Here is a 21,992-nt window from a genome sequence, read left to right as displayed (position 1 = left end):
ATGTATGTCATGGTAGTTTGGGGTTTTTAATGCTTTCTTTGAATTCTACATCTTTTATGCATTTAAAAAAAAACAAGAATTAGGTGGACAAGTTCGAATTTATATTGGATTTCTTTAAACCATACAGGGTTAAAAACATACACACAGGCTCATATATATACATACACTCACTTAGATGTTTTAATAAATATGCTGAAGGTTCTCAAGTGTCTTTTGATTTGGCAGGTTTAAGGCCTGTTAACTTTTTATTAGTGCATCATGATTGAATAGAATTCGTAGTTTCTCTTTGCAAGCATGAAAAGGATTTCTTTGAAAGAACTCACTGGTTCAATAAATACTCAGATCAATTTGAAAATTTTAAGGAGGCAGCGTTATTCTTAGAGCTTGACTCAGTGAAGCTCTATGATCTACAAAGTTTAACATCATTAAACTGGAAAGATGCAGACTAAAAATGAAGCCCCTGCTCCAGTATAAATACCTTCAAGCACAACTGAAGTGTGTGCTTTCTGGAGAAGATTTTTAGGGTAAGATGAGACAACAATTAAGCTATCTCGCCAGAATGGCAAGAGGTATACTGGTGGTTTAAAGGTGAGGCTTTCAAACCTCCCAGTATCAGCTATCAAGGATGGTGTTTTTTTTCACTTAATGGTGGCCTTCTTCACATGCTCCAACATCTGTATGGACTTCATTTTGAGAGTTCAAGTGAAATGTTATCAAAAAATGAAATTCTAATCCAAAATCAAGTACCTAGGCATGCAGACTGCTTCTAGAAATGTTTGTGAAAGAATGGGTCGTTCTAAGGGGCTCAACAAATTACAGTGTGATACTGTGGTAGGATGTCCTGTGTCACAAGTCCAGTCATGGAATTTTCATGCTATTATTCCACAGTCAACTGTTAGTAATATTATAACAGAGTGGAAGCGATTGGGAAAAACATCCACAAAGTGGTATTCCACATTAAATCACAGAGCAGCGTCAGCTGATGCTCAGGTGCATAATGGACAGAGGTCACCACTTCAGAGTCATTTGCTACAGACCTCCAAACTTTATGTAGCTTTTAGATTAGCTCAAGAACGGTGCATGGAGAATTTCATGGAATGGATTTCCTTGTCAGAGCAGTTCCATCTGAGCCTTACATCACCAAGTGCAATGCAAAGCATCATACACAGTGGTTTAAAGCATACTGGCACTAGACTCTAGAGCTGTGGAGACATGTTCTCTGGAGTAAAAATTGTGCGTCTCCATCTGGCAATGCAATGGACAGGTCTAGCTTTGGTGGTTACCAGAAGAATTGTACTTATCTGGCTGCACTGTGCCATGTATAAAGTTTGGTGGAGGCAAATTATAGAATTAGGTTGTTTCTCAAAAGCCGGGTTCAGCCCCATAGTTCCAATGAAAGGAACTCTTAATGGTTCAGCATACCAAGACATTTTGGAAAATTTCATATTCTTAACTTTGTGGGAACAGTTTGGGGATGGCCCTTCCTGTTCCAACATGACTTTGCACCAGTGCACAAAGCAAGGTCTATAAAGATATGGATGAGCAAGTTTGGTGTAGTGTGGAAAGACTTGACTGGCCTGCAAAGAGTCCTGACGTCAACCCAACAGAACATAGTTGTGATGGATTAGAGTGGAGACTGTAAGCCTAAACCTAACACTCCAAAACCTAACAAACCTAACAGCCTAACACCGTCACTCAAGTTCATACAGCTGTGAAGCCAGACGAGCAAATACATCTGGCAATATAATGTCGCTATAGCTTTGTGTTAAATGAGGTTAAACTGCGGTTTATTTCTTGTTTGAGCTGCTCCAGGTTTTCATATTATTTTATAGGACTTTGTGAATGACACTTTTCATTTTGGATTTTAGGTCTCATATGTCCATACTAATGTTCTCTAAACCCAAACAAACTTTGGCAGCATAGGTGGTTGGACCCGTTCACTCTCAGCACCCCTTTTGTTTGACCTGACTGTCTGTTGGCATTACTATGAGGGTAAATATGTTGTAAATTTGAGAGCTTGTAAAATAAAAGGAGAGAATGTGTAGAAAAAATATGAACTTGTAATTTGAAATGCTTGCGTGTAAAAAATGTTCACATACTTGTGATTTAAATTTATAGAAAAAATATTCACAAATTCAAGGATGGACATTTTCTCAAATATATAACGAGAACTGCAAATTTTTGTATTGTTATTTCTTTTACTATGTACAACTGCAACTCTGTGATCAAAACCAGTCAAAAATAGAGTCTTTGTCGAAATGGTGCACAGTGGCACTGCTTCGGGATATTGTGTTGCAACCAGAAATAATAAAAAGCACTATCCGCTTGGATGCTGGTGAAATTGCTCAATGAGGTCCATGCCAATGCACTCAATGGGACCTCCATTAATGATAGCAGGTGCAAAGACGCTAGATGCCAGGACCGTGGAGAGATATCAGAAGTGGTAGTGTGATTAAATGTTGGACTCCACTGGCTGCAATGGGGATGCACCACAGGGCCTCCTTGGGGCTGAGATCGGCCATCAGCTGTGGGTCCCTGCCAGCTCCCTGCTGCAAGGTGATCCTTAGGCAGCATTATGGCCAGCTTGAGACTTGCTGGCTGATGACAGCCAAACTGACTCTGCTGTTTATGCTGGGAACCCCTCCATAAGCTGCATCAGTGTCAGCATGTTCAACAGCTAAGCTTCCCCCAGGCTACTCAATTGTGGAGCCTCCTAGTGTAGGCGAATGGCTAATCTCTCACCCCCATCTCCCCTTCCAGGAACCAATAGCAGTGATGCTCATGCAAGAGTCCCAGTCGGTCCATGATGATTTGCTGGATGTTGAGAAAGCAATTCCTAACAACCACCTAAAGGCTAAGCTCTAAGCCGCCACTTCTACCATATGGAGTTTTTGGAACGCTATAGCAACAACCCAGACAGTTTATCCAGTTTATATAATGCTTTTTAAACACTCTTTCTCCAGCCGACACCACAAAACTGAACACACTGGTCCATCCCTCCCCTAGAACTGAGCCACAAACCACACGCCTCCACAGTGACGTGTGATGTACTGATGCCCTCGAGTCACAATGCTGTGATACAGAATGAGGGCTCTGAGGTGAAGTAAAATGCTCTTTTACTGCCAACAGTGGAGCAAACTGAGTAAAAAGACACTGCTGACATATGGACAGAATGTCTGTCAAATTTCAGAGCGAAAGCTAATGTCAGGGCAGCACACTGATCAGTGTATTTATGGCTAGTTAGCTAACACCTTTACCATTAACTAAAATAGTCATGAAGGATTTTCATGTCTGTGTTGGTTTCCTCATTAATCACAGTAGTAATGTACTAAATAAATATTTGAAGGAAACTTACAGTGGCTCTCTGTGCTCTGTGGCTGTGGCTGACGCCCAATCTTGTCACACTCTCTGTGGTTTTAGTCATATTATTAAAATCTTTGATCCCTTTGTTTCTTTTCTCACCACTTATCTTGCATCCACACCTTTATATATTACGTTGTATGGGGTATTTTCATGACAGGCTATCAGGGGTTCTGACCCTACACTATTTTCTCCATCATAGCATAACCAGATGTCCAGTAAGAGAGATTCTTGTGGTCTCTCCAGAAGATAAATAGCTGCTCAATCCCCTCCAACCAGCATTTGCACTTGTCTAATGGTAGCATTACACTCCCAGTAGCTCACATTTCCCGACATCATATTTCCTTTCAGCAGCACACAGACGCTGGGAGAAAAAGCCACATGGGTTTAACTTACCATCTGGGGCCAATCACTTAAAGGCCAGTTTAGTAAGAGTACTATTGTTTTTCATAAATTACTGATAATAAATAGCAAAAAGAAAGCACTGATAATTGCATGGAGGGTGTCCATGCAATTTTAGAAGGAGCAGAAATGCTATTGTTTGGACATTTTTTCTGCTTTTACATAGACCAGCAAGGGCATTAGTAAGACCAAATGGCATCACCAAGTATTTAAAATGTCCCAAAAGAGTGGTAAAAGTAGTTTTCCACTCATCCTTTTCTTTTATGTTTATAAGCATTACACAGATCTAATTTTGTAAAAAAGATTATGGTGCCTCAAAAGCTGAACTGAACAGAAGTAATCTGGTGATTTGATTTAACCTCTGGTAACCCCCAGCAATCAGAAAATGGCCTAAGAGTCTTACTCTTCTTTTAGACAAAGAAAAACTTCATGGAAGGGAAAGCTTTAACACTTTTTAAGCTCTCACAATTGATACCAATCACTGTGGAAGAAGTGGGGTGAATGGCTATGGTGAATGGCACTGCAATGGCAATCCCTGCAGCGACCCCACCAATTGGCACTGAAGTGGGAGAGGTCATGTGATCGCCACTGAGGCCAGAATTACTTGTCACAATTACGGTGCACATTTGGTCTATAGCTGCTCCATGAATAAATGTTGCACATGCTTGTGTTGGCCCAAAGACAAACCTTGTTTAGATAAAGCTGTATAGGTATGGCAGCTGAGTCTCTTGAGTCCAGTGTTTGGCCAGATAATTCTGTCGTGTTTTGCAAGAAGTTGTTAGCAACAGATAAATACTCAGATAAGATAGGGGAGCTATTACTGGCAGGCCAGAGGATCCCAGGGACAGTAGAGGAAGAAAGTGGTGGAGACTGGACAGGCAGTTGAGTAAAAGGGGAATATGTCTTTTGTAAGCAGGCAAGCAACTTAAAGAGACAGGTAAGTGAGACAGTGAACCTGAGCTCAGTTTTCCCACAAAGCACAGGCATTGCATTTCACCAGGAAATCACAGACAAACAAAAATTCAGGATTCATAACTGCCAAAGGAGGGGCAAAGCAAAAGGATCACAGAGCCACATTACTACCATGCATGTAGTAATGCCATCTGGCAGAATATGGAAGCACAATACTACTGCAAGCAGTTAAGGAAATGGAATACAAGTATTACAGAAAAACCAGAAGCTCCAACTGGAGGCAGCATCTGTAAGGAAAAAAAAACAAACAACTCCAGCTGAGAAAGTAACACTTTCACAGCAATTTGCAGGAGCACTTATTAAAAGATTTGAGTGTATATTGGCCTTTTATGTAAAAACATACATACAAGCTCAAATATATACATACATTAAAAAAAATCCTAAATAAATTCAAACTTGTGCATACAATTAATTGGGATTTAAAGTAATTAAAATTTCAAACAGTTGCTGAAATGATGCAGAGGAAAAAATGCATTGCAGTGGATTAAACTAATTATTGCTAAATTAATGACTAATTAATGACTAATGACTTTTGCTGTGCTTCTCTTAAAGGACAAAGATGACGAACAGCCACAGCTGACAGCTGATCCTGGGGAGTCTCACACAGAGGAAACCCTAGAAGAGACAACAGGAAAAAAAATAGATTTAGTTTACTCCCTTAATGACAGGCCACCATGGTACCTCTGCATTTTGCTTGGCTTCCAGGTAAATTTATCTGCTGACTTGTTTAGCCCAGTGTCACAGCAGAAAACTGTATCTAACCTTGCTACTACTGCAGGAAAACATTCTGCTTTCATTTATTGAACATCTTTGATTGGCTAGCTCTGGAGGTAGAGCCGGTCATCTACTGATTGAAAGGTTGGTAGGGCAAGCCAGCCTGCTCAAGTCTGCGTGCCAAGGTATCCTTGGGCAATATAGTAAACCCCAAGTTGCTTTCCAATACATTCACTGTGAAAGTGTGACTGTTGACATCCTTCTCAATTTCTTTTTGAGACAATTAAAAACCTTCTATAACTCAGTAACTTAATGATAGATATTGCACCATCAGCTTCCTTTATCTGCAGTTTAGTGCTGGACAGTTAGGAAAGTGGGTTTGTCAGTGTTTTCCAGCTTTTTAATACAGAGAAAGAGAAGTGTAACTAAAGCTGAGGTAAATGTAGTTGAAATTATAACTAGAAGATTTCCATAATCCTGACAAGTTGATGGTAATGTCTTTTTTGTTGTTGCACCATTTGCAAACTAAAAAATAAACAATAATTCAAAATTCAAAAAATGACATTAATGTAGTTAAAGAAAATGTCTCACTTTAAAAAGGGGTGATAATTAATGTATGTTGGCAACAGTATGTATTTACTCACAATAAGGTCTGTCAGTAACCCTAACCCTGATTCTTTAGTGACTCGTTAGCAACTTTAGTGTAAAGTCGCTAACATGTGAGTGCTTGTATGTGTGAGACGGTTCTAGACATGAGCAGAAATGAGTAAGGGGCATTTTGAGTAAAAACGGAGGGAAAGCTAAATATGACATGTAATTTGCTTTACACTTTTAGTTAAACTATTTTAAGTCGTGTCAAAATGTTTTTGGAAATGGGACTTTATTTTATTAATAACATACAAGGGTGTGGGTAAGACATGCAGCAAAGACTAGAATGTCAAGAGTTAATTTCATGGCTGATTAGCAACAGCATTTCAGTCATTCAATAACATTATTTACAAGACCTGCAATATGGTTAAAATCCAAAGTGTGGTCATAAGTTAGTAGTTTAGATATTTTCAAGGTTATAATAATACCAGTTTTCTTTCAGGCTGAGTGACCTTGGTTGAACCAGCGACAAGGAAAATATGATCATGCTGTAAAAATATATTAAATTTAAGCTCCAAGGCTGGCATGTTGAAATGACCAAAATATTGGTGACTTTATTTTCTCCTGTAGCATATTATTGATTTGTATTTATTTGAAAATAATCTGTTAGCATTTTAGCATATATGTATATATGACCACTCACTCAAATCTTTTAATAAGTGATGCTGAAGGTTCTATTGTGTCTTTTAACTTGGCATGGCAAAAGGCCATTTATGTTACTGATCAGGATTGACCACAAAATATGAATGTTGGGCAAAATGTAAAATCTTTTAGGTTTATACATCTGGAAAGAGTAACTTCTACCAGCCTATCTCATTCCACAAGGAATCCTCACTGCCATGGAACTGATATCTCCCTGATTGATGTCCAAGGGAGTTGCAGGTTTGGAAAATGATTAAAACAAACAATGCCCGTGTTTTCCACCCCTGTGTGAAGTATAGTAAAGCCTTGAATGTCAGCTGCAAAGACATAAAAGGATATGACATTTTTGCCAATACTTGTGGCATTACCTTCTTTTGTCAGCATTGCTGAAACACTAAGGATACCCGCTCCATTACCCATATTATTATTATTTTTTTTTTTTTACAAATCACTTAACATTTCTGGACGACATTGACAAACTAGGTTGTATTGATAGGAGAATTAGCTCTGACCACACCGATGGTGTTGTCAATGACATATAATGTTGTGCTGAAGCCTGAGAAGCAGCCTTAGTGAGTCCAGATATATGTCTGTGCATCACTCAAATTAGATTAAAGTGTGAGACATCTGAGACTGAACATATCCTGCCAGCCAGGCCGTTGTGTTTTGATGTAGCAGATACAAGATTGTTATTATTCTAGCTGACCACACTAGTTCTGAGTCACAAGAAATAGCCTTTGTCATAATGATTTAAAGCAAAGAAACACTGATATAGGGAAACTCTTATTGCTTACTGAGTAGAGAACATCAGATAAACCAGTATTACTGTTTTAGATTTAGACATTTCCTCAATTACACTTGGCATTAGCATCTGATCTGTACGCAGATATTTTGAGATAATGACATCCAGTACAGTCTGGTATGAAATTAATTCTCATCTATGTCATTGCACATTGTGACTGTTTTTCAATAAAAAACAACAACACAGCAAGCATTAAAGTCAAATAAAAAGGAGTTTTATGAAAATAAAAACACAAATTAATCTGTATAAAAAGAAAATATGTTTAATCCTTTAAAATCTCTCTATTATTCCACTTTCTGCAGCATTACATTCTTGCTTTCGGTGGCATCATTGCAGTTCCACTGATCTTGGCTGAACCGCTCTGTATAAAGGACAACAACATTGCTAAAAGTCAGCTGATCTCCACCATATTCTTTGTGTCAGGATTGTGTACGCTGCTGCAGACGACTGTTGGAAACAGGTAACACCCTTTTATGATTTCAGTGAACCAAAGCAGACGAAGACACAAGAGTTCACACAAGAATTTCCACTTGTGTAATATCTTTTGGCACTAGCTTTGCAGTGCGCAAACTGAGACAATGCCCCACCTAAGAATGAGTGAGCATTTTATTTGTTTGGCACACCTGATATTGGGGAAGCATTTCTTTGTTCAGTGAGGATTTTTGAGGATTAATATAAGTCTTCCTAAAACACATCCACAAAGGATCTAAAGTAACAGCCCAGCTCCTGCAGTGGTTCATGTGAACTTAAACTGTGGGTTAGTTTATTGTGGGGATCTCTAGAACATCTCATGTCAGTAGTAATTAATTGCCTAGCTAGGGCACTTTCTGAAAGAGAGCAACTTCACTTTTCAACACTTTGACACACATATCACTTTTTATTATGATTATTATGATCCACAAACAAGAATAACAACAGCAAATGATAGTTACATGTTTTGTTATTTTGCTGTTAGATATAAAAGTTACAATACCTTGCAAAGGCCAGGGGTTTCTTTTCTTCCAAGAACTCCACTGATTGGATTCCGATTTCTTTCTGAGTTTATTATAAGAGCCAGTTTTCTCATGCACATTCTTTTTCTTTAAGAATGTGGCGGTATGTTTCCTACATGTAGCATTCTCAAATCTTTTAGCAGCATCCTCAGTAGCAGAGTAGCTACTTAGTTAACAGATAATGTTAGCTGATATGAAATTTATATCCAACAGGAAGAGTCTGTTAAATAAATAGCAGCATTGCCATTGGTAGAGCAATCAAATAAAACTGCTTGGGTGAAAAGGAGGATGTTTTTCATAGTGATGTGTCGGTCGTGAACGAAACGGCTCTTAGAGCCGACTCTTTGAAGTGAACGACGCAAGCCGGATCTTTATTGGGAGCTGTGGTTTTTTTTTTTCTTTCTCTCACCCTTTCTCTCGCACTTTTTTTCCGCTTCACTCTGCACGCGAGTCTTGTGCTTTGTGCTGGGAAGAGGGGGGAGGGGCGGTAGTTACACTCACAGAACAGAGCCCAAGGGAAAGAGAGAGAAAGAGAGCCAGGGACAACAACGTCACATTAGAAAGGTGTAGTGATCACCCACAACTATTTTCAGTTGCAGATGATAAAGGATTCAGAAAGTTTATTCATGCAGGCCCATATGACAGAGAATGTGCATCTTCTTTTTGTTTTCATATTTTTTCATATTTATATTTAATTGTGTGTTTGCAGTGTTTTGTGTTGTTTCACTTTAAATTTGTTTAAAAGGAAAAAGCTGAAAATTGAAATAGTTAAAAGTTGAAATGTGAATAGTTGGTTTTTGTATTATATGATTTATTTATTACATTTTATGTGGAGTGAATAAAAAAACCCCGAAGCACATACAAATCACAACTCACAGTGCTCCAGGATGCTAGGGGCAGTGTTGAGCTTTTGTTACCTACTGGCTACACAAGCCAGGAAGTACCAACGACTTGGTGCGTGGTAGTAACAGGTAAACATTTTTTAAAATTATTTGAATATATATGAGTGCCTGTGTATAAATACACAAACAATACACACATGCTTTCAATTGTGTAATTTAAGTGATCTAGGTAGCTCTGTTTTGGAAGTTCAGTTAACGCTAGAAGTGTGTTTTGGAGTTTGCACGTGCTTTGTCTCTAGGGGCCACCGTATATATTTATATATATATTTATATATAAACATATATATATAAAACCACAGGTTTTTTTTTACATTAGTAATTCCTTTTGTGCATAATTTTATATAGTTGTTAATAATAAATTAATTAAAGCAACAAAACAACCTGAAGAGCCGGTTGGGAGCCGAAAGAGCCGGCTCTTTTTAGTGAGCCGAGCCGAAAGAACCAGTTCTCTAAAAAGAGCCGGAAATCCCATCACTAGTTTTTCAGTTTAAGTTTCAATTTTATTTCTATAGCACATTTAAAAGACCAAGGTACATCAAAGTGCTTCACACAAGAGCCGCATTTGCGGGGTTACAGCAATAGAGTGATGAAGAAAATACAGTTATCATTACGGAAAAGTTTCAGATAAGTGGCATGGCACAAACGCAAACTGAGTAAAAATTTAAAATTGAATTTGTTTCAAAGGCTAGCTTAAACAAGTGGGTTTTTAAATGTGATTTGAAGGATTGAATGGATTCCAACGCATTGACAGTTTTTATTATCGGGCTACAGAAAACTTAAAATGAGCTTTTCAGGTTACTGCCAGGACTTGCTGGGAAGTCCTACCAAGAAGGGGTTAACATTAATATCGCACTACAGCCAAATCCTTTGTTTAAAGAATGAACACTATGGGTGTATTTTATTTAGTTTGAAATTTTTTCTCTGGATGTTTGAATTAGTTTTAAACACAAACTGCATTCTCACTCTTCATTATGAGCATATACATTACAGGACTCTGTAATAACAAAGCTTGACTACCCTTTGGCAGATTACAGTATAATAAAACCAATGGATTGTACACTATACTATACATTTGCAGATACGTTTTACAAGCACTAACTGAGAAAATAAACAAACGATTGATCAATACAGGTTGTCGTAAGCTCTATGCAGACAGGTACACATACCACCAAGTCAGATAATGATTGATGGGCTAAGGGAGGAAGACAGGATGAATTGAATGTCACATGTGATATTTTGACAAACTTGAAATATCAGGAAAGGGATTCCATTTGTGATAATCAACTGCCAATTCCTAAAGTGTCTAAATGAAGAATGAACCATGGTTCCTCCTCAGCTATAAATAATAAATCCGCCTAATCTGTGCAGCAATTTATTTTGACAGTTAAATGATTATGTGTGGAGAAAAACATCAGCATGATTAATGTCTGTTTGCCACTTAACGTTAAAGTTAACTTTTAGGCCAATCTTATGGATTGTTGTTTCATGAGATTGATCTATATACGTATATACCTGTGTGAGAGAGTAAAATCAGTGTAGTTATTTTGAATTTGATTAAAATAATCCTTTTGAAACAGAAAGACTCATTTTTATACTTTTCTTTTGTTTGTGTGGGAAGCAGTGTAGCCATATATCACAATGCAGCGTGGCGCTCCACAAGTAAGCTCAAGCTTACTATTGTAACACTAAGCCCGAGCAATTAACTAAGAGTTAAGTGTTCCTCCTACACAGTTTGGCAAAAGCTTGAACATACAACAATAGAATTTGAGAAAATACTTTGAGTGAAGTACTTCAGTACTTTAAGTTTCTTTGGTTTCATTCCCCTTTGAAAAAGAGAAATGTTTCATTGTATCATGTATCATTTTGGTGCAAAAAGTGCATAAGAAAGTATTACAGCATACAAAATGGTAGCAATTGAAACAGACTCTTGAAACCATAGAACCTAGTAATAATACTTTGTTTTCTGACTAAGGAGAAAACAATCTGCTAATAAAAATTATCTTCAGGTTTGCTTTGAGTATACAAAGATAAGCGTAATCAGAAGAGACTTTACATCATTTGGTCAAGTGACCTTTGACCTTTAACTTTAAAATTATTGACTTGCAGGTTACCAATCCTCCAGGGTGGCACATTCAGTTTCATCACACCAACCCTGGCAATTCTTGCATTACCCAAGTGGCAGTGTCCTGTGCCAAATGCACCTGTGAAACCATTGGTGCAGTTTCATAATGGCACCAGTCCACTACAAATGGAAAATTCAGATGAGGTCTGGATGACAAGAATGCGTGAGGTATGTTCACTTGTGTGGTTAAAAAACAAGGTGTGTGTGTGTGTGTGGGGGGGGGGGTATAAATAAGCAAAGAAGTGAAAAATATGTTGTCAAGACTTAACATTTAAATGTGAAGTTGAATTCATTTTAAGTCCCTCGACAAAAAGGAAAAAGGACAGTGTGAAGAACCCAACGAGAGAAAAGCTACATTAAGATAAGACTTTATTGATCCCACAACGGGGAAATTTTTGCATCACCTCAGCTCGGGTACAGATATCAGAAGGAAATACAAAAATACAAATAAGTACAATCAATGAAAAAAAGTAAGATAATACACTATATAAACGTGGCTTAATAAAGATAGATAGATAGATAGATAGATAGATAGATAGATAGATAGATAGATAGATATTTCTCATCAGAGGCCGCACAGTACATACTATTTAGAAACTGTGACTAGCTGTCAATGTGAAGTTCTTTGTTAGCATGTGCTCAAATTACACAACTGCTTGAATTCTGCTATTTTTAAATCGCTAATAGACAGTCTGTTTCAATTTTATCTGTCCCAAATTTCAGATTTTGGGTCAAACCAGTGAAAATTTCAGACTTTTAACTTGAACAGTTTTTAGAGTTTCATGTTCTAAAACTGTGTTCTGCAAAAGGCCTAAAACTTAATTTTGAAAGGTTAAAGTCAAACGAAAGCATTATAATGGCAAAAGATGCACAACATTTAATTTTAGATATGAAACCTTTATGTTGGCATAGGGAATGACATTACGTCCTTATTGTCTCATCTTCCACAGATCCAGGGAGCCATTCTGGTATCCTCTCTCCTTCAGCTCACACTAGGCTTATCTGGGCTGGTGGGCCTTGTGCTGAGATATATTGGTCCTCTGGCTATCGCTCCCACCATCAATCTCATTGGTCTGTCACTGTTTACTGAGGCTGGAAAGAAGTCTGGAGGCCACTGGGGAATAGCTGCTCTGTGAGTTAAAATCCTTATTAGCTTTATGTTGGAAAAGATGTTGAAAGAAGTCTCTAAGCTCATCAGAAGTGTCTACCAGTCCTAATTCTGTCTTTATCATATCAAAGCATATAATTCTAACTGGACAGGAAACCCATATTCACACGTTGCTTTACTTGCCACTTGCCTCTATGGTTGCTGTCAAAAGACATAGACTCACCATGGACCTGAATGTTTTGGTAATACTGAGCTTTCCATAATTCCTCTGAAGCGAATGCTTGCAAAGAAAGGTTTTATGTTCAAATTAGACAGAAATTAAGTTGACCATAGTTACCACAAGTATTGTTGGAGGAGTGAGGCTCAGGCATTCAACCCCAAATAAAACTATACCAGCTGTTAAGCACAGAGCTATAACAACATACTGCAGTGTACCAGTGGAAATGGTACAAAACACAGTGGACTTAATAATTACAGTGGCAGACTACTTCAGAGTTCTTCAGTATAGCTCGAAAGCATCAGTTGTAACTTAGATACAATTGGGTATTACAACAGGGCAATGACCCCAAGCACACATTAAAGCTGGTGTAATGGACTGGTTGTGAAATGAATAAACCAGGGCAATGGTAAGCTTTTGCAACACCTTTCTCAAAGTCTTAACCTTAAACTACAAAAATGTGAACAATGCTTGAAAGTCAGGCAAGAGCTACCAAAACCATCTGTGGAATATGCAACTTGCTAAAGGACATTTGATCAAATATTAGATGTAAGACAGATTTAAATGCATCACACATTTATATTTGAGCACTTTTTGTACATACGGTTCATAACTGTAAGTTTACAAGTTTCTTAAGTGTGCTTTCAGGAGTGTAGCTTGCAAATATCTGTTGCTGCCATTCGGGCTGACTCTCACTCGTTGCAATTCCATTAAATGTGCCAAGGGAGCGTTAGCTCACCTCTGAGTGGGGGGCCTCCACATTTTAGCCTATCTACATGATTGGTGGGTCACAGTACGTGCAGAGATGCAGCTGGCTCTGTCTGTGTTAAACATCCAGGCTCTGGGTTTCTCTGTGAAATTTCAGAGGAGCTTCCTAACCCCAAACCAGCAGAACATTTTCCTCAGGCTGGAAATATCTTTGATTTTTCCTTTTTTTTGTTTGCCAGTGGCTACATTTGATTGTGACACATTTCAAAATGATCTTAAAGATGGTATCTGTCATTGTCATAGTGCCACTCACACTGTTAAAAATGATGTTACAGTTCTGTACTCTTTCTCACTGTGGGCATTGTATCACCTTTAGTTGAGGGTGACAATAACCACACCTTCTATGCTAGCTCTCTGCCCCTGAAGGGAGTCCAGGATGCTGCACCAGTGCTCTCAGACTCGGAGGATGTCACTTTCCAAGGTGGTATGCACAGATGTCTCTGTGCAATGGTGCATCCATGAGAAGAGTCTGAAATGCAGTGCAGCATGAGCCGCATACCAGTGCTTACCAGCACTCAAGCATTTTCTGTCTCTTAACAGCCACCCATGTTACAGGCCATCTGAACCTGGGGCTCTTCTCTCTGGAAGCACTCTTTGTAGAAGCTCAGGTATGGGATATATTTGGCCAGGCGAAAGTAGATCTTATTGCCTCCAGGGCGAACACTCTCTCCTTCTGTTCTATGCCATACCTGGCAAAGAACAGAGACCCGCTCTACCTATGAGAGCAAGTCACCTACTAATCATGAGGTTGGTGGTTCGATCCCTGCCTGCTCCTTGGGCAAGATACTAACCCCAAGTTGCTCTCCGATGCAATGTGTGAATGTTAGATAGAAAGCTCTTGTGTAGAAGAAGCATACAAAAAGAATTCTTTTATGAACGGGTGTGAAGGTGAATGAGTCAGTGTATAGTGCTTTGAGTACTCAGAGCAGAGTAGAAAAGCACAACATAAGAACCAGTCCATGGGAAGACGTGCTCTTAAATGCATATCCGCCAGTAGAAATGATACTTCCAGTTCTAGAAAGCACTTTTATAGTTGGGTGCTGTTTTGTTTTGAGGTCCTCTCTCTCCTCCGAGCTGATCATTCTGAAGCCAGTCTCCTCCTCTTTGGTAACTCCCATGACCCCTGTGTACTTATATCCATCTTTTCTGTGTGCCAATAAAGGCTGTGAAACTTTTTGATTACCTTTTCCATTGGCTCTGCTTTCTGGTTCACCGTTGGTATTTAATCACGCAAATGATGCAAACCTACAAATAAAACAACAAGAAGCCAAAAGAGCCTGACAAACATGAATGCGGACACTTTGAAATGGACACTGAGAGAAATCAACCATTAACCAAGACTGAAATATGGGGTCAAATTCAAAAACCACAATCAGTCTCAAGCATCATGACATTAATTCTATATTGACAAATTTACCCTCATTTATTTTTAAAACATAAATGCCGACTGTGTTAATCCACATCTCCAGCTAAGAATTGTGCCCTGTCTAGTGCTACCCTGTGAAATCTGTCTTGATTTAACATTTCTATCTTGAGATAATGCAGACTAATGCTGTTATATAGAGAGATATTTGTGGGTTTTAAAAGGTTGAGCACATCCACCTCCTGGTGCCATATATGGATAGTAATCAGTCATATCCTTCATAACTTCAGCAGTCTCTCTCTGGCCCTCATCCATCAATAGAAGTGTCAGTCCATATCCTGCAGCTTGTAGAAGCAGACATGGACAGCTTATTTGTAAATCACCTCTTTACTTCTATCTGACCAGTATTCATGCACAGTATGACATCTTTCATCACATTTGAAGTGTTACAAAAACATATCATTTTCAGGTGTCAAGTACCAGCCATGCCTGTTGTGTAAAGTGGCATGTTTTCACTTGCCCTGACCTCCCTGTAACTGTGAACCATGCCCTGCTAAAAAGAAATTCCACAAATAGCTGGAAGCAAGGGCCAAGCCTTTGGGGAAATTACTATGATTGACACATTTTATCCCATTTTCTTTTTTCCTATAGCACAGTGGGTCTGATTCTACTGTTCTCCCAATATCTCAGCAACGTTGATGTTCCAATGGTTTCTTACAAGAATAAAAAATGGATGGTGTTCCAGTATCCACTCTTCAAGCTGTTCTCTGTGAGTTGTCAAAATTTCCAAGTCTAATATGTTTCACTTGCTTTCCGTTGTGATAAAAAAGATCAAATTAAGTGATGGGACCCCAAAAAACTGTTTCGACCATCCTAACCTTGCTTCATAAAATATTTAATGAAAAATAAGTTGTGAAATCATGTGGAGTCAAGTCAAAGTCTGCCAGTCAAGTTAGACTTGAAAAAACTAAATGTTGTCTATTTGTATAATAGACAACATACTGAAAACAAGTTTGAAAACAAGTTTACAATTTGACTTTTTCTTAAACACTAGTATGTTGAATCTGCCTTTTAACTCTGTGTAGGGATGATATTGCCTCTACTTTTAAACATGATTAGAATAGAATAGAATAGAATAATCCTTTAATTGTCCCACAAGGGGAAATTTGGTAATTATGGCAGTCTATAGTGCTGATAACATTACACTGGGAAAAAAATCTTTTGAAAAAATTGTTTTGAAAATAGAAAGAAAAAAATAATGTAATTTCTTTTTAAGCTGTTGTTCTTTCCTCTTTCATGTTCATGCATTGGGATACCTTGAAAGTGTCTGTGCTCAGCTGAAACACAATCCTTTTGTGGCTCCCAAGAAGACAACAAGCATCAAAACTTGGCATGCTTTCAATAAACATTTTTCTAGAATGAGATCTGTTTCATATCAGCAGCTACATCTCTGCTGCAGATAAAAGAAAATTAAAAAAAAGTTTTGATGACAGCATCATCCATGGCTTTCTTTTTAAGCTACTACAAATAGAGAATTAAAAGAATGGCCAAACATCAAATGGTGGGTAGAAATATTTCCAGAAAAGTCTGAAAACACCAACAACATCTAAATGCCTGTTGATATTAGAGTAAACAATGCTTAACTGCTCTAGCTATTCATCAGTATTCATTATCATAAAATATGGTATTTTTCTTTCTATCTAAGAAAAGATTGTGTACACATCTTGTGTACCCACAAACAAAAGTACACACAATCTTCTGTCAAGTCATATTATTTTTTAGGCTATCATTATAATGGATATGATACTTGGTAACTGAAATCTTCTAGAATTAATTATCTCAAGTTTACCCATGAACTTTCCATGAATCCCACTCAGTTATCTTCATTCATGGATTCTACAGATCAATGTATCATGATGACTTTAAGGCAGAAATTTAGATAATATAATGAGCTCATTCTGCTTGCATGTTTGCCTGACTATGAGTTATGCTTTCACTTTCCTCGATATGTCCTAAATAAAAGCATTCATGTGCACAGTTCTTTTCTCCCATGTAATCCCTGTACAAATGCGATGATTAAAAAACCCCCACTGGAGTCCCAGACAAACTGTATGCACATGTATTCAGGCTCATATTTATGACAGCTGCAGAAGTACATTTACCAAATTGATCAATAATGTGATCGTGCTTAAGCTGTCACCACCATCTTACATTCGACGAAGGGGTGTGGATGGAAAGGGCTGGTTTATTGGTTTTAAGATAGATTCACGTGTAACATCTTATCACCTCAAAGTGTTACTGAAAACAAATTCGGACTTGCATTTTTTGTATTAGTTAAATTTTTTGTTTTTCTGTTTTTGATAACAAATTCCAGGTTTTGTTTGGCATGTGTGGTGGCTGGCTTATCTGCTTCTTGCTGACCATTTTTGATGTCCTGCCTTCAAAGTCTGATAAGTATGGCTTCTCAGCCAGAACCGACATAAACCTGGATGCTGTTACAAACTCTCCATGGTTCCATGTGCCTTACCCTGGTAAGTGAATAGGTATCATACTTCAAACAGTTCTTTTATTTTACTATATATATATTTTTTGTTTACTTTTTTAATTTTCTTGAACACCTTTCCTCAGAAATCTTTAATTTTAGTGGTTGTAATACCCTTATTAGGGAAACTACTTTGCTTCATAAACATATAAAGTTGCAAAAGTCCTGTAGTAACTGCATTACTAAAGATCTGCCATTTATTGCTGTATTACAAATAAAGTAAAAATTCTTAGAAGCTATGTTACCATTTGGCTTGCTTGCTTCTCATTAGGCTACTCTTGATAAACATGCAAAACTGTGGTTAGTTAACCCTTTAAGACCTACCATAGAACCAAGTCCGCCAGAGCTTATATTATATTTTTACATGCTGTAGTGCCATGTTTGGGAGCATTTCAAGTTGCTATACATCAATACAACCATTACAGCCCAAATTTTAATAATATGTATGCATTAAGTGCATAGTAATTACATAAATTGCAAAAAAGTGCAATAAACCAGAAAAAATGTAAAATCGTTTTTGTTTTTTTTAACATATAATACAGAAATTTAAGAGGCTTATCCCTCAAAACTGTAAATACAAAAAAGTTGCACAAAATAGTTTCCCACCACAGGAAATTTATTTTGAGTGTCTTCATAGTTTTATTTTTGAAAGACACCAATTTTTATATACTGCAGGAAAACGAAAATAAATATTATAGTGCAAATTTGCAAAAAAAATAGCACATGCATCAAAATAAACTATTTCCAGCAGTGCAATATGAGTCCCAAGCATCCCAGAAACGACACAGAAAGTCATAAAGTCAAACATAACTTTTAAAAACACCAGTATAGGCTTACAAGGCCCTGATGGTAAAAAACTACATTTCCGAGATTATGACATCACTTCCTGTTTCGGGCAGGTAATGGCGGACATTTGATAGTTCTATTCCAGCGTAGGAAGTGTTACGAACAGCTGATCGGATCGGCAATATTATGTTTTTGTTGCTGCAAGCACTTTTTATGCAATTTTTGCAAAGCTACATGTGGAAGGAAACCGTGACCTAGGAAAAGCTGATGGCATAAGATGTAAGTACAACTCCTCCGGTTTCATATGCAAAAAAAAATATTGCGCTAGCTTACGTGTTTGCAGTTCTACCAGGGTTTAAAAATAGTTAGGCAAAACGGAGCGTGCCTGCTCCGACCGGCTTTAAAGGGTTAAATGTTGCACAATTGCTGTTAACTGATTCACACGTGATTAGATATGAAATGAAACCAGACATTTATTTATGATTGATTGCTTAATGCGTATCTGCTAAAACCTTGGTATGTAAGTGAAGAGTGACAGATTGATTGACTGTATCATTCAGGGCATAACACCTTGTGCCAACAGTCATTGTTGCCATTGCACTTTGCACTTTTTTGATGAAAAATCTAGGTTGTTTTATCAGGCTTATATTATATTATTTTGGTGAGTGTATGTGATGTGTTGGTTGTCTGTTTGTTTGTTTGTGCGGACATACTGCAAATCAATTTCCCGTTAGGGACAATAAAGTTACCATTGACCATTGACAGTCAGTTTGCTCTGACTGGTAAGAAGTCATGTGGGATTTGACTGCGGAATGTCTGTTTTGTAGTTTGAAAAAACACATGTTTGTAGAGGAAAGGGACCTTTTTTAAAAACAAAAACAAAAAGGAGATCAAAGCAAAACAATATCATTTTGTAACAGGAACAATATATAGTCCAGGTAAGGGTATAAAATGCATTTCCCTGTTGGAAACTCACAGGTTCAGCTTGATATCAGTATTTTTTATTCAATAAACATGCTGGGAAAGTCAGCTGTAGGACTTTAGTTGTTTGCACCTATCATCTGCTGTTTACAGATGGTACAAAAGTATCCATATTACTGAGTTCAGATATTCCAATCGTGGCCATAGGCATGTAAAATCAAGCACAAAAGCGTACAAACTGCGTCTACTCCTTCTTTTCTTGTGAACGAATGGGTCACTCTCAGGAGCTCAGTGAATTCCAGCATGACACAGTTATAGGATGCGACCTGTGCAACAAGTCCAGGCTTGAAATTTCCTTGTTATTAACTATCCCACAGTCAACTGCTACTGGTATCATAACAAAGGTGAGGTGCATAGTGTATATATGACACCAACCTTCTGGCCTCACTACAGACCTCCAAAGTTCATGTGGCCTTCAGAATAGTGCAGTGTATATAGAAGAGCAGTTTATAGAGAATGTCATGGAATTGGTCTCAATGGCCAAACAGCTGCATCCAAGCCAGTCACAACGCAAAGTACAGAAGGGGACAAGGTCCAATAATTTGTACGTTGGTCCATGAGTCCTGACCTCAACCTGACACCTTTGGGATAAATTAGAGCAGAGACTGTGAGCCAGGCCTTCTCTTACAACATCAGTATCTGACTTCACAAATGCACTTCTGGAAGAATGTCAAAAATTCCCGGAACACTTGAAGCTGTTATAGCTGCAAATGGTGGGCCAACATCATATTAAACCCTTTGCATTAACCATGGGATGTCACTCAACTTGATGTGTGTGTGAAGGCAGATGAGCAGATTAGCAAATACTTGCCGATACTTGCCAAACAAATAAACAAAATTGTTTGAAATGATGGCAGGAAAAACACTTGCCTTTTAACAAAGAAAACTTCTGTACAATGTTTTTGACAGGTATAGTTTATTGCGAATAAATGGCTGTCAGTTACAGGTAAGTTTATTAACAATAATAACAAGATAACATATAAATAACTGTTAGTTTCACTCTGATGTCCTATTGTGAACCCAAAGAATTGTGACAGCACATGATAGTTTTTAATGTTAGAAGTTGAAGACTGAAAGCAGTATTAACTGCAATAGTGCAGACAATGATAAAGATAGTGAATGTTAAATAAGTTTAATTAGCATGTTTGGGTTTTATTGGGTTTAGCTGGTGATAATCTGAAGATTTTGGTACAGTAGAAATAGTTATATACCTTTTATACCTTTAATCAATGGAAAATTGCTCAGGAGATTGCTAAAGGAAGAGATTTCCCCAAATATCAAGGAACTGAAAACAAAGTTTTATGTTGCAAATTCTCAAAGATGCTGGGAAAATCATCTTTTCAATAGCTAAAAAAGTCTACTGGAGAGCCAGATTTAAAAATAAATGCATCCTCTAGTGCAGCGATGGGGAACTCCAGGCCTCAAGGGCCGGTGTCCTGCAGATTTTAGATATCACCCTGGACCAACACATCTGAATGAAGTGATTAGTTCATTGCCGGGCCTCTGGAGAACTTCAAGACATGTTGAAGAGGTATTCTGGTCATTTAAACCAGCTGTGTTGGATCAAGGACACATCTAAAACCTGCAGGACACCGGCCACTGAGGCCTGGAGTTCCCCACCCCTGCTTTAGTGCCTGTTGTGTTAAAGTTGTGACAATGTTGTATGTAATGACAAGGATTTTAAATTTGATTCTGGATTTAACAGGGAACCCATGAAGAGAAGCCAGTATGGGTGAAATATGCTCTTTTTCTAGTCCCTGTCACTACTCTCGCTGCAGCATTATGGATCAACTGAAAACTTCTCTGACAGCTTTTAAGACATCCTGATAATAACAAATGACAGTAGTCCAGTCTAGAAGTAATACATGTATTTACTACTTTTTCAGTATCTGAGACAGAATGTTTCTAAATATTATAGATGTTGCGCAAATGAAAGAAACCACATATCTTGGTCAAAAACAACTCCAGGATTCCTGCCAGTGTTACTGGAGGTAATGCCATCCAGAGTAAGCATCTGGTTGGACACCATATTTGTAAGATTTTTAGGGTCAAGTACAATAACCCTAGTTTCATCAGAATTTAGAAGTAAAGTGAAATTAGACGTCTTAGAACTCTTTATGTCTTTAAGACACTCCTGGAGTTGAACTAATTGGTGTATGTCATTTGGTTTTGTGGATAGATAAAGTCTACATACCCAACTTTTTCTGTATTTAAAAAAAAAAAAGTATGCTATGCCTAATGGAATAATACTGCCTAATGGAAATGTGTACATTGTAAACAGGTCCAAGCACTGAACCATTGAAACTCAATAATTAACCTTTGTGTGTGAAGAGGACTTGCCATTTACATGGACAAATTAAAGTCTGTTAGATAGACATGATTCACACCACTGCATTGCAGTACCTCTAATACCTAAAGCATGGGAAATTCTCTGTAATAAAACATTAAGGTGAACAGTATCAAATGGTGCACTGAGGTCTAGCAGGACAATTCAATTCAATTCAATTTTCTTTATTGTCCCACAAGGGGAAATTAGACAAGCACACAGATGAGTCCACTGTCAGAGGGCATTAAAAGATCATTTGTAACCTTCAATAATGCTGTTTCTCTATTGTTTCATGGCTGAAACTCTTCAGTTCTCTTTACAACTACTTTTTCAATAATTTTTGAT

General features: G+C 37.8%; 1 protein-coding gene across 1 annotated transcript in view; it reads left to right on the top strand.

Annotated features, from left to right (window-relative positions):
- LOC146383088 (solute carrier family 23 member 2) overlaps positions 1-21,992 on the top strand; it is a 55,910-nt gene that overhangs the window by 6,519 nt on the left and 27,399 nt on the right. The window contains exons 2-7 of the mRNA XM_084934242.1: positions 5,287-5,439; positions 7,843-8,000; positions 11,541-11,724; positions 12,507-12,688; positions 15,664-15,781; positions 17,387-17,543. Of these exons, the coding sequence (XP_084790368.1) occupies positions 5,287-5,439; positions 7,843-8,000; positions 11,541-11,724; positions 12,507-12,688; positions 15,664-15,781; positions 17,387-17,543 (952 nt within the window). The remainder of the gene's footprint in view (positions 1-5,286; positions 5,440-7,842; positions 8,001-11,540; positions 11,725-12,506; positions 12,689-15,663; positions 15,782-17,386; positions 17,544-21,992) is intronic.

The sequence above is a fragment of the Perissodus microlepis genome, chromosome 7, assembly GCF_051167445.1.
Source record: "Perissodus microlepis isolate ML-2025 ecotype Zambia chromosome 7, ASM5116744v1, whole genome shotgun sequence".
NCBI classification, from domain to species: Eukaryota; Metazoa; Chordata; class Actinopteri; order Cichliformes; family Cichlidae; genus Perissodus; species Perissodus microlepis.
The sequence above is the reverse complement of the archived record's forward strand: the minus strand, read 5'-3'. Positions and strand labels throughout refer to the sequence as shown.